General features: G+C 42.7%; 1 protein-coding gene across 1 annotated transcript in view; it reads left to right on the top strand.

The window, feature by feature from the left end:
• Positions 1 to 1,647: 1,647 nt before the first annotated feature.
• Lim1 (LIM homeobox 1) overlaps positions 1,648 to 12,051 on the top strand; it is a 49,266-nt gene continuing 38,862 nt past the window's right edge. The window contains exon 1 of the mRNA NM_132277.3: positions 1,648 to 2,488. Coding sequence (NP_572505.1) covers positions 2,446 to 2,488 — 43 coding nt within the window. The 5' untranslated portion in view covers positions 1,648 to 2,445. The remainder of the gene's footprint in view (positions 2,489 to 12,051) is intronic.

Genomic DNA, 12,051 nt, shown 5'->3' with positions numbered 1-12,051 from the left:
GCGGGAGCCTCCTCCCCGACCTTTATAATGCGTTCTCTTTTACTCTCACTTATTTTATGCATTTTTTTTATTTTATCCAGTTTTGTCTTTTCTTGTTGTTTGTTTAGATCTTTGGCATTTTTGCAATTTGAATCCTATATTATTTCTTATGGTTTTTATTGGTTTTTGTATTGGTTTATTTTTACGATAAGTGTCTTGCTATAGATTTATCTAAATCGAAAGCTTATTAAAATTGCATTTGTTAAAGAAAAAGAAAAAGATATAATATTTTGCACAATTTTAAATGTTTTTTTCTACTAATTTTTTGTTACTTGCAATTTATCTAACACTTTTTCTTTGCTTTTTTTTCTTCGCCTCCGTTTTTTTTTCTTGCTGTCTCCAGTGCGTTAAAACGCCAAAGGGGCGTCCCTCTCCAGCTAACGCCCCCACCACCCCCCGCCACTAGTGCTCTCCCTTTCGCACTGCTAACGACAAGTGACAAACACAAGTTGCAGAAGAGGCAGCCGAACAAAAACAACAACTAAAAATAAAAAAGAAGGAAAGAAAAAAGTTTTTGCGACCAACAGTTGACAGTCGAAAAGCATTTGACATTTTACCTTGGCACGCACACAAGCACCGCCAAGTGCGAAAGGGACAAAACGCGGGCAAATGTCACTTTGAAAAATGCCATTGGCCCGGCCAGCGAGTGTGAGCGAGAGGGCGCGACGGCCGGAGAGCGTGAGAGCGAGAGAGCGCCATTTTGCGCATCTCTCAATGAAGCAACAATAAAAAAACCAGTTGCTTAGCAACGCCCCCTCTAACCGCAAAAAAGAGAGCTGGAGAGCAGGAGAGCCAGTGTTGCAACAACAATGGGCAAAATGGAAGGGCAACAACAGCAACAAAAACCAAAAATATCCTTACAGGAACAACGCCAGCACCAATCTTGAGAAAAGGATCAAAAGCCCAAGATCAACAGAAGAATGTGTGTAGAATTTAAAAAAAAAGTGAATTTTTGGATTTTTAAAATCTTATGAATCTAACAAGCATCTAGTAAGGCTAACTAAATATTTAGTTATCATGCTAAATATATCAAAATTTTCAAAGAACTTATATTGTGTATTATCGAACAATCACCTAAATTAAATCCTAAAAAAGGAAAAAAAATTAAGATTTCTTGATATTTTTTTCCAATTGTTATGAAATTGTATATCCTTTTCCAAAATATTTTTAATAATAATCTAGATATGCATACCAAATATTCTAGTCATATTTTTTCCATTTTTTTAGAAAACGTTTTGAAAAACAATTTTTTTATTTAAGAATAATATGATTTCTTCATGCCCAACACGAGAGAGCCAGGAGAAGCGACGGAAGCGAGAGCGAGAGAGCCTGCGACTCCATTGCAGCGCCGCCAGCAGCGCAGTCGGCGTCGCAGCAGCCCCAGCTCAACATTCGCTGCATCTCGCTCTGGCGCAGGCGAAATATGCGAGCACTGCTTGCCGCATTCGGTAGCACGAGTGCGAGCGATGCGCCTGCTAGCATCTCGCTCGCACCCAGGCGCGCCATTCGTCGCCGCTTCGGCTCGCCGTTCGTGTGTGTGCGTGTGCGCTCGGCTGGCAGCTATCGGTAATCGGGCCGTCCGCTTTGCCGTCGCGTTTGCCGTTTTCCGTTTTCAGTTTTTGTTTGACGTTCGCGTGAAGCGCCCGCAAAACGCAAAGCGCACGAGGCAACGCTCGAAAAAGGAGCCAACGCAGCCGTTTACCGTTAGTCAGCTGTTTACCGTTCCGCCGCGAGATCGAAAACCGAGAATTTTTGCCGTTGTTCAAATTTTTTTGCAAGTGAGAATCTTGAACAACAAGAAGAATATACAACACATAAATACAACAAAACCAAGGAATCGCCGAAAAGCCGATAGTGCAAAGTGTTTAAAAAGAAAAGAATCAATTTCATATACAACAACTAAAGAAATACTGGAATATAAGGCATAATAGAAGCGGAGGAAGTTTCTTCAACTCAAAGAGGAGCGGAATTTCGCGCTTTGTTTTTGTTTTGCCAAATTTGCCGCCGGCACACACGTGCTATCCCCCTCTTGCTCGCACCTTGCCACCCAGTCTTTATGTGCGTTAACCGTTAAGTGTGCAGTTGGGGCCCGCTCCTATCTTTCTCTCCCTCTCTCTCTCGCTTCCGCACCCGCACACACACACATATATCCACACCCACGCGCGCCTCGTTCACATACGCACACACACGCGGGACTTAACCCATTGACGGCCCCCCCAAAAAAGCAGTCACTCTTAACCCCCCCGAAAAAAAGAAAAACTCCATCCCCCCGGCATCAAGATATTCGACAACAAAATTCTCACCGAGGCCTCAAAAGCGCCCCTGAGGGCCGTCGCACTGGCGTCATATCTGGGCGACGGGTTCGCCGCCCTCGGTAGCCGCGCCCCCCCGCCCAAGGACCATCTGATGGCGTTCGGGGCGGTACTACACACCAGCCAGCACAATATCGGTAAGTGATCGTTTTGGGGAATTTAGGCATTAAGCGGTTAAGGGTCCAGGAAAACATAGAAAATCTGGGGGGTTTGCAGTGAGAATCCCAAACAGGCAAGTTCTTAAGGTTAGTCACATATAGGATACTGCAATCGAAATCATTTCATCCAAGAATCAGCACTAAATCTTTGAGTTGTGCTTGTAGTTCTATAGAATAATATCATTGGGAAGTCAAGGATGAAACATTTTACAGATCGAAAATAGAAGTTGTTTACATCTAATCTAGATTAAGTAATATTCATGATGTCCTCTATCGAAATAGAATGAAAACACCTGTTTGTAGGCTTCGTATAATATTTAAATTGTTTATAAAATCTGTAGACGAGTGATCAATGACACCAATGACACATTTCAAAAATACTTTTAAAAGATGGCAAAGAAGTGAATTTTCGAAAAATGTACTGACAAAAAAGTGGAATCTATTAAAAATGGCTTGATCGCTATGCCGACGGGATGTGGTCTTAGATTTTCAACTGGTGGTAGAAAGACATAAGAAAAGTAGGGTCGAGTGCGGTCGAAAGTCCTTAAAAGGAAGTCAACCCCTTGAAGGATCGGCGAAATGCGATCCCTAGGATGGTGGGTTAATACAATACCGCTTGCCCGCAATGGGTTAAGATGGCCAAGGAGTTTTTAATGGCGACGGCTGGGCAGCAGCAAAGTTTTTGCACTTTTGAACTTGCTTCCCGTTTTTAGGGGACCGCCGGCGAGGAGGAGAGGGGCGTCTAATGCCCCGTCGTCCATCTGCCGTCTCTTTTTCGCATTACCATTTTGTATGCTTTTGAAGTTCTTGTTCATCTGTTTTTGTTTCGGTTTTGTTTTTCCTCCTCTTGTTTTCCCGTTCGTTTTTGGACTGAAAAACTTTTGCGCAGTTGTCAAAGTTTTTCAGCTTCTTCTTCTGCCGTTCTTCCTCTACCCCATCTCATTTTTTTTGGCTTTTGTTTTATTTCATTTGCTCTCTGTCAAATTTTCACTTTTGCTGACTGTTTAATGTCAGGAACAAAAAAAAAAAAAAAAAAAAAAAATAGTAAAAAGGGAGCAAAAAGTTCAGAAATGAAGGCTCCCCTCTAGTTTTGTATTTTGTGATTAGTTGGTGAGGAATATTTCGTTTATATGTATGTATGTAGCTCCCCATCAATTTGAATAACTATAAAAAACATTTATAAACTACAAAATTAAGGATCTGCAGAGATTTAGAGACCGAACACTCTTTTCGAGTATATTTTGGATTCTTATCAAAAGAAATGAAATGAGAAATGATTTAAGTACATATTAGTAAAAATGTAGTAAGGTATTTTATACCACAAAAAATTTTTCAAAAATATTCTAAAATCCTCAATAGCTTCGTTTTCGAACCAGTGAGGTTCGATGGAAATTGCAACTGCAAATTCTCCATTTAACTTGTTGACATTGGACATACAGCGGCCGACACCTTACTTCCCCCATAAATTGGCTAGAGAACTGTTGGGGTTTTTGGGCTTGGGGCCTGCAGCTCCGGGGGCGGTTCAAGTCAAAAGCTGTCGACATTTGACTGGAAAATGGATGTTCAGGAAGCCGTAGACCCGCACAGTGGGCCACCTTACGACGGCGGACTGATGCCAAGTGGAGTCGTAAAGCTGCCAAGCTTTCTTCTTCCTGCTTCTACTGTTTCTCGGTTGGATTTTTTTGTTTTTGTTTTATTTCTCGCTCATAGACATACCCATTAGCTAATGACTAAGTGTTGGCAGTTATGAACTTAACTTGCATTTAGTTGGGGAAAACTACAAAGTAAAGTACCACTGAATATAACTCGGCTTAATGAAGATAACTTTTCCGCGCAGTAGCTGTATCTTTTTTCGAAAGTTCGTAAAGTAATTTGGAATCAGGAAAGATATCCAATTTTTTATGGTATAGTTAAGGTTTTGAAATGAGATGGAAAAAATGTATTGGAAATACTTAAGATAGGATACCAATTTAGGTCGTTGAATCTTTGGTAATGTGTTTATTCTTAAGGAATTTAGTTTTCAAAACTTCAATAGAATAGGGTAACCCCTCGTCGTTCAATTACCAATATCATCGGCCATTTCTCTGGTCGACTGCTCATTTTTCTTCGCATATATCTTGGTGGCAGCATCTTTTCAATTTTTATGTTGCTGCTAGCGAACACGGCAGCAACATGCAGCAACAGCAACGTGCAGCAACAGCAACGTGCAACAGCAGCAACGTGCAACAGCAGCAGCAGCAGCAACAAAAGCTCAGACCGGCAACGCCTTCGACAAAAGTTTGCGCTGCTGTTCATCAACATTTATGACTGGCCACAAAGGAAGATCATTACGATCCCGAAGATTACGATTATGGGGTGTAGTAGGCTCATGCATACATATGTATATACTCGAATGTATGCAGGCAGGATGGGATCGTGGGGTCTGTGGCTCCTCTGTTTCTGTGCAACATTATTTCCGTGGAAGCTTTTGTCCAAGGAAATGTGATTTTTCTAGCCGTTTTTAGACCTGCGCTGTTGGACATTTACGACGACAGCAACGTGGACTCAACTGCAGCTTCAACTTGTCCATCAACGGCTCTATGGATCCTTTCGTTGATTTATGGGGCAAGAAGCAAGAAGCGTAGACACGGCAGCCGTGCTTATGCAGCTGCCGCATTTAGCAACTTCAAACTGCAAGTCGACAGTGAGGGGTTAAGGTCTAGTTCCAGGGCGTGGCACGGCCCATAAATTGCCATGCATAATGAGGCGTTGAGACCCTCTCTTCTTGTCAATATATTGTGCGATTTTCACTGCCTTCTCCGGTGGTCGGTCGCCAAACTATCGCTGGCTGGAACAAAGAAACACACACACACACACACACAAAATTGGTAATTGGAAACCCGTTTCTCGATCAACGCCACTTTCAAATTAAAAGTCATTACAATAAAGTCGCTCGATCCAAGACGCAGATTGGCGGAAGTCAGCCGAAGAGTCTAATAAAACAAAATCGAGGCGGTTTTAGAACTTTGTAGAACAGCAAACTAAATTATACATCTTTTCTTAGCGTGCCTTCAGTTTTTATATGAAGAAATCCATTATTACAAATCTAAAATACTTTTATGTTTTTAATTTGTTTACGTAGTTTAGGCTTAAACTGATAACCTGCCATTGTTGAGAAATTGCAATGCCTTTATTTGAATATGGACAATATGAAATCCTTTACCATAGTCCATTTGATCGCCCCCTCTCGCTCTTGTCACCGCTCTCCATCTCTGTCTGACGCCTGTCGCCGTCTCTGTCTCCGTGTCTGTTCCTGTCCTCTGTCCCTGTCTTCTGTCCCGTGCTATGAGAGTTATGAGGGGCCCCCCAACTGTTGGGAACTTTTCAATTTCTGCAATCCGGGGCTTGGCCCAAACCAAAGCGAACCGAAACCGAGCCACAAACTGAAACTGAAACTTGGCCGATGGTATAAGGCAACGTCGTCGCCTGTGTCCCCTTTTGCAGCTCTGCCCCCTTGCAGCGCCACCCCTGCAAAGAGAAGTCCCCCCGCCACCCCACGGACCGACCCTTTTTTCCCCGACTGGGAGCGCTTTTGGGTCGAAAACTGAAATAGTAATTCACATTCATGGACTTCGGTGTCTGGGCCATGGTTTTCTGGGCTTTCTGGTTCTGCCTTGGACTCGCTTCACTGTATTTTCGCGTTTTGTTTCTGCCGTTTTTTTTTTTTTTTTATGGATTTCTTGGGCCATTTTACGATTATTTTAGAGCTGTCAATAGTCCGGCAACGTGTGAGATAATTTATATGCCATAAATTTCATTTGGCAAACTTCTGCGGCCCCACTTCCTTCGCCCGCCGAGCCCATCCCCCTACTTTTTTCCCTTTTCTTTCTCTCTGCGCAATTTTTTTTTATTATTATTTTTTTTTTTTTTTGCTTTCTTAATTCTTTTTTCTAGCATTTTGGTGCCGTGTTGTTTCGGTGGCTTATCGCCTTCTTGGGGCTTTGATTTACAGCCCGGCACTCAACAGGTTAAGTCGCCTAACCCTAAAAAGGCTCTTTCTCTTTCTAATTATAATTTACTATTACACCGAAATTCTTGCCAAACTTTTTTTTTTCCCGTACTGGCAGCAGTACTGGCCAAGAGGCAACTAAAAACAAGAAGAAAACGGTAGCCGAAGCCTCGGGGATTGATTTATAACCGAGAGATTGCGAAAAGCCCATGCGCAAATGGAGGAGAAGATGATGGAGCAGCCAAGATGATGCGAAGCAGCAGCCGTGGAAAAATAAAATTGACCAGCGGGTACACGGCAAATAAATGTGGCGAGCATCGATACAATATACCATTAAATGGTTAATGGAAATATGTATTTGTTTAAGCAACAATATACAGTTTTCGGACTTTCAGATTTAATATTTAATGCAAAGTAAGCAGCATGCAAGATAGTCAGATCATTGTGCAACCGCGTTTTGTGCAGTGCATCATAAGTTGTGGCGACTTTGGCTGTGTTAGCAATTGAGCCACTTGATGCTCTCACGCAGCAAGTTCTTTGTGGCCATGGGGGAGGCGGGAAAGGGGCAGGCATGGGGGCGTGGTCGCCGAAGAAGGCGTAAGGGCAGGCAATCGGAGGTGGAGTAGTGCCCGGGCTGACCTTTAACCCGCTGAACCCGCGCGGGAAAGAGACCGTCGCGGGTCGAGTTCGTTCGGCTTCGGCTGGAACCAAAGGAAAACGATCGCAGACCAGATGACCGCATCGAACGTCGATTCGTTCCATGTGCTCCAGCAGTTCCAGCATTTACAGCAGCAGACGAGCCAAAGCGGCAGAGGTTACAGCAGCATTTGCGGTTGCACAGCACACACGGTTTTCAAAATCGTTTTTCAGACTTTGAAAATTATGTATGGCATTCTGTGGGATGGATTAAGTCATCGAAAATGTAGTGAAAAAAAAAAGAAAAATATTACATAAATTGTATTGATCTTGAACTGATTTTCAACTTTGAATCTCAACTTTAAAAGTAGAATTTATATATATATATATGTATGTATATATTTGTATTTAAGAGTGGTTCCTGTTCTTTTGTTGGTTGTTTTTCATTTTCGTGCGTGGGTGTGTATGAGCTGTGTCCCCATATCATCAGTAAATCGTGGGTAAAAATATAGGCAAAGATCGGCATAATGATCCGTGTAATGCTGCTGCTGCTTCGACTTCCCAATCTAGCCATCTCTTTCGCCGTCCCTATGCCCATCTCTTTCTACGCAGTGTGTCTCCAACTTCTTCACTCATCATCGTCATTATAATCACTATCATCATCATCGCCATTGCCATCGCCTCGCATCAATTTGTTATGCATTTTTATTGTTCGTTTATTAATTTGATTATACGGCTGCATTATAAAACGCTCTGCCGCCGTCGCTGCCGCTGCCGCTGTCTCAGTCGACGTCGGCGTCGCGGGCGCCAAGAAATTAACGCAGCTCTTACTTTTTATTGCTCGTATGCAAATTAATTAATCAAAATCCGACGCTCCGCACACACTTGCCAAGTCTCTTCTTTATGGCCTTTGTTGGTCTTCTTCCTTCTTTGCCCCCCCCCCCCCCTTTATTTTCTCTTATTTTTTTCAGATCGTTTTCTCAATTTTTTACTTGACTTTTGTTATGGCCGGTGTTTGGCAAATCATTTGCGGCAACATCAAAACGCAGCAGGAGCGGCTAAGTCTTATCAATGGGGCCCCCAAACCCAAATGAACCGCGCATTTCGGCCCAACCGGAACCAATCGAAACGGTTACGAGCCGAAGCGGTTAAGTATTGGCAAATGGGTTAGTAAATATTTTCAGATTAGCTTGCATTTACCGCAAGTGTATCTTATGGCCACTATTGCTATTAAAAAGTATTTATTACTTATTATACCTAAATCCCTTGAATGTTTTATTCGGTTTTATTTCAAACCGATTGTGTTTACCAACAGTTTATCAATGGCATCTAATTGCATTAGTATTCGAACGAAATCTGTTGAATAAGCTTCTTTGCTTGCTGCTTTAACACGCCGAATGTAACCCGGTCATTAAATGTTGTCCCAGTGGTTTTTAAGCTCTCGCCGAAATCAAATCGCTTTAACATATAAAAGCGGCACTTGTTGGAAAATCGAAAGCAGGCCACAAGAGGGGGAAAAACTGACAAATGCCCAACCCATAATGCTCGGTTTTTCTTATCGGCGAAACAGACGGGCCCCCGTTAAAACGGATTTCTTTCCGTTTTTCACTGGCACGTTCACCCCAGTCGCCGGTCCTTCGTCCTGCGTCCTGCCGCCTTCACCGCGCACAGTAGTAGGCAGCCCAGCCAACCCATCGCCGCCCCTTTTTATTTTTTTGGGTGCGTGTCCTCAGCTGCTGCTGATGCTGGTCCACTGATAAGCCTTGTCAAAAGTTGACTTTCCACCAGAGGGGGATGATAATGGCGCAAGTACGGTCGACTCCCGGCTACGTGCACTCGCATTCAAGGTTAAACTGAGAAAAGATTGCGATAAAACGATAAAAGAAGAATTTCATGTTTATGTTTCGTTGGCGCAAATGGCCGGGGTAAAGGGCATAAATTTTGAGCTTATCGCTTGGCAGCCCCAGATAAACTCGCCCCCGGAATGGTAACCGCAAAATCCTGACCACCCCAAGTGCGCCAAAGGAAGTGTATTTATCGATAGTCAAATCACTGTGAGTGATATTTGATATTTTAGCCAGAGTTTTCTGTGCAATCATACCGCATTCATCAAGTGATCATTTTGGAGTGACATTTGATATTTAAGCTAACTAAAAAATGGTTGTAGGTAACGCTGTTCTCGTTTCGATAGATAAAATCGATAAAATCGATAAAATCGATACTTGATATTTTTGTATAGTTCGATTCAAGTGAATCGTACTTGCTGTTATTATCGGGCAATGAACGTTTTTTTTTTGAATTTATTTGATTTATCCATAAATATGTCGATCACTTAGAAATGTGAACAAATGTGCAGTTTTAAACTAGTGCAGTTTTAATTATTATTTTGCTAACTCAATCGTTGGATAATTTGTATTTGAGTTGCATCCCAGTTAATTACAGCTTATTATAAAATCAATATTTGGGATTTTCCTCAATGTTAGCCGCTTGTAGAATATGCCATTTTGTGCTACTGGATGCGGCGTAATTTAATTTGCAGCTTTCCTTAAATTTTGCGAAAGGTCCTAAACCTCTAACCACCTAAAACAATATCTCATCGATATATTGATACGACTTTGGGCTGCCTAAATTTGGGTTGGTTCGAACTGTTATTGCTGCCGAGACGGTGCCAAGATTGTTTATTATTAATTGCATTTTGGGCTGGCAAATGCAAATGCAAATGCAAATGCGAATGAAAATGCAGCCGGACTTGCACGGCAAAGCGGCGAGCACAAAGCGCAATAAATTTTGCAAAATTAATGCGCAAAACCAATTAAAGGACAATTTGTGCCATGTGGCAAGCAGCTATGGCCGAATGTCCTTGCTGCTGATCATTATAATATGCATAATATTATGCTTGTCTTGGCCCACAAAATGGGGCCTGGCTAAAAAGTTGCCAACTTTGGCCAGGCTTCGAGCTAAATTTTGCCAATCAAAGCAGAAATTTTCCAGCACATCAGTGCAGAGCACTGGTCGTTTTGGGGGTTGGAAAATTGCATACGCTTTATTTGGCACAAAACTTTAAACCTTTAATCGCATTAAGCGAACCGACTAAAGTCAGTCGGGGAGAAAGGAAAGCGCTTTTCCCCGCACACAATTCGACGTCGAAAAAGTAAAATACAGATAGCGAGTGCATTCGACAAAGACAAATTCGCACATTTATGAGCGCCACGCCCACGCCCACGCCTCCGCCCGTATTAAATATTGAAAAATGCAAATTTACAAATACATCAATTTTCAATGAATCGCCAACACCAAAAGCATTTAAAATCAATCAATGGCCAGCAGCGCAAAAAAACAAAGGCCTTGCGGCTGGGTGTTATTTTTGGGAATGGGTGGTTGGCAGTGGGTGGTGGGTGGTAAATACCACATCAAATGAGCCCGGCCAGGTAACCGCTGAACTTAGCCAGCGAGCGGAGCAGCAGAGTGTCGCAATATTAACAAAATAAACAGAGAGCAAAACCCCGAACAGAAACCTGAACCAAAATCCCCCAACAGCCGACCGCAATGTGATGCACATCATGTCCTTGCGGCCAAAATTGCAGGACTGCAGGATGGCAGGATGGCAGGATGTCAGGTGGGGCGGTGAAATGGGGCGGTTACAGTGCCTGGTCTTTAAACAAAAATTCATTTTAGTTGGTCGTTCAGAAATGGCGAAACAAAAGGAGCACACCAGAGCACATAATGTATTGGAATTATATCAGCATTTAATATTCAAATATTAATGACCAATTAGTATAGCTCTCTAAATTCTATATTAAATGATACAAAGTGGATTACACGAGTTTATCGGTACATAGTAATAAATAGAGCACTTTTATTGAATTTACTAAATTATTGCAAACTATATCATTTACTTTATTCTATAAATGCTGCAAATTTTCATGCATTTTCTATTTACTGCCAAAGCACAATTCCTGAACTTTGCTGGCATTACATACATATATATATATGGGTTCTATCACCCAAAACCCCCTTCATCTTTCTCGTTCGATAAATATATATATATATATTCCCCGCATTTCTTTTTTTTTCGTTTTGCTGAAATGCCATCGGCATTCGCTGGGCCTGACTTAGAAACCACTCCTGGGGGTTGTTGTTGTGTGTGCAGTGCAGCCAGCATATCAAATAGGAAAACCTCGGCAAAATATGGAATAAAAAATTGGGAGAACCCAGGACGAAGCCAGGAGGGTGAGGGGGGGGGGGGGTTGGTGTCTGGGGGGAGGTTGTTGTCCCGTTGGCTCGTGTTTGTGTCCATGGCACATCACTCATACGCTAAGGCTTATCATTGGCTATCTGTCTGCTGACAACAAACAAGAGCAGCAACAGCAACAAACCTCCCAGGGGGGGTTGCTTCGCCGGTGGTTGGGGTAGCTTGTGGGTGGTTGGGGGCTGGCCAGGGTGGTGCAAAGAAGAAGAACCTGAACTTACGAGCCACCCCAAAACTGTTGCCATCTCGCTCCCCATCGAACGCCCCATCTCACTCCGTCCTTTTGGCCAAGAAGTGTGATTTTTATGGGGCGACAAAAGGAGGCAAAAAAAGAAAGAAAAAAAAAGAGGAAAATATATATATATACATACATACAGCACAGCACAGCGCAGTGGAGAGGAGAGGAGAGTGAAGAAACGACTGAAGAATCTCCCTTTGGGGGGGCCTATAAAAATCTCTGCAACTGACGACAATGTTGATGATGACGACTATGAAAATGGAGATGAAGATGAAGATGGAGATGGCGATGGCGATGACTATGAAAATGGTTGATGAGATTGAAATTGAGATTGGGTATCGTGAGTGGCAGCGCAGAGAGTTAACTTAAGAGGTTCCCTTAAAGACCGGGCCATAAATATTGACTAATTGGGTGAAGTTAATGTCGAGGGC

This window comes from Drosophila melanogaster, chromosome X (assembly GCF_000001215.4).
Source record: "Drosophila melanogaster chromosome X".
NCBI lineage: Eukaryota > Metazoa > Arthropoda > Insecta > Diptera > Drosophilidae > Drosophila > Drosophila melanogaster.
Note: the sequence above shows the minus strand (reverse complement) of the source record. Positions and strands in the feature narration are given on the sequence as shown.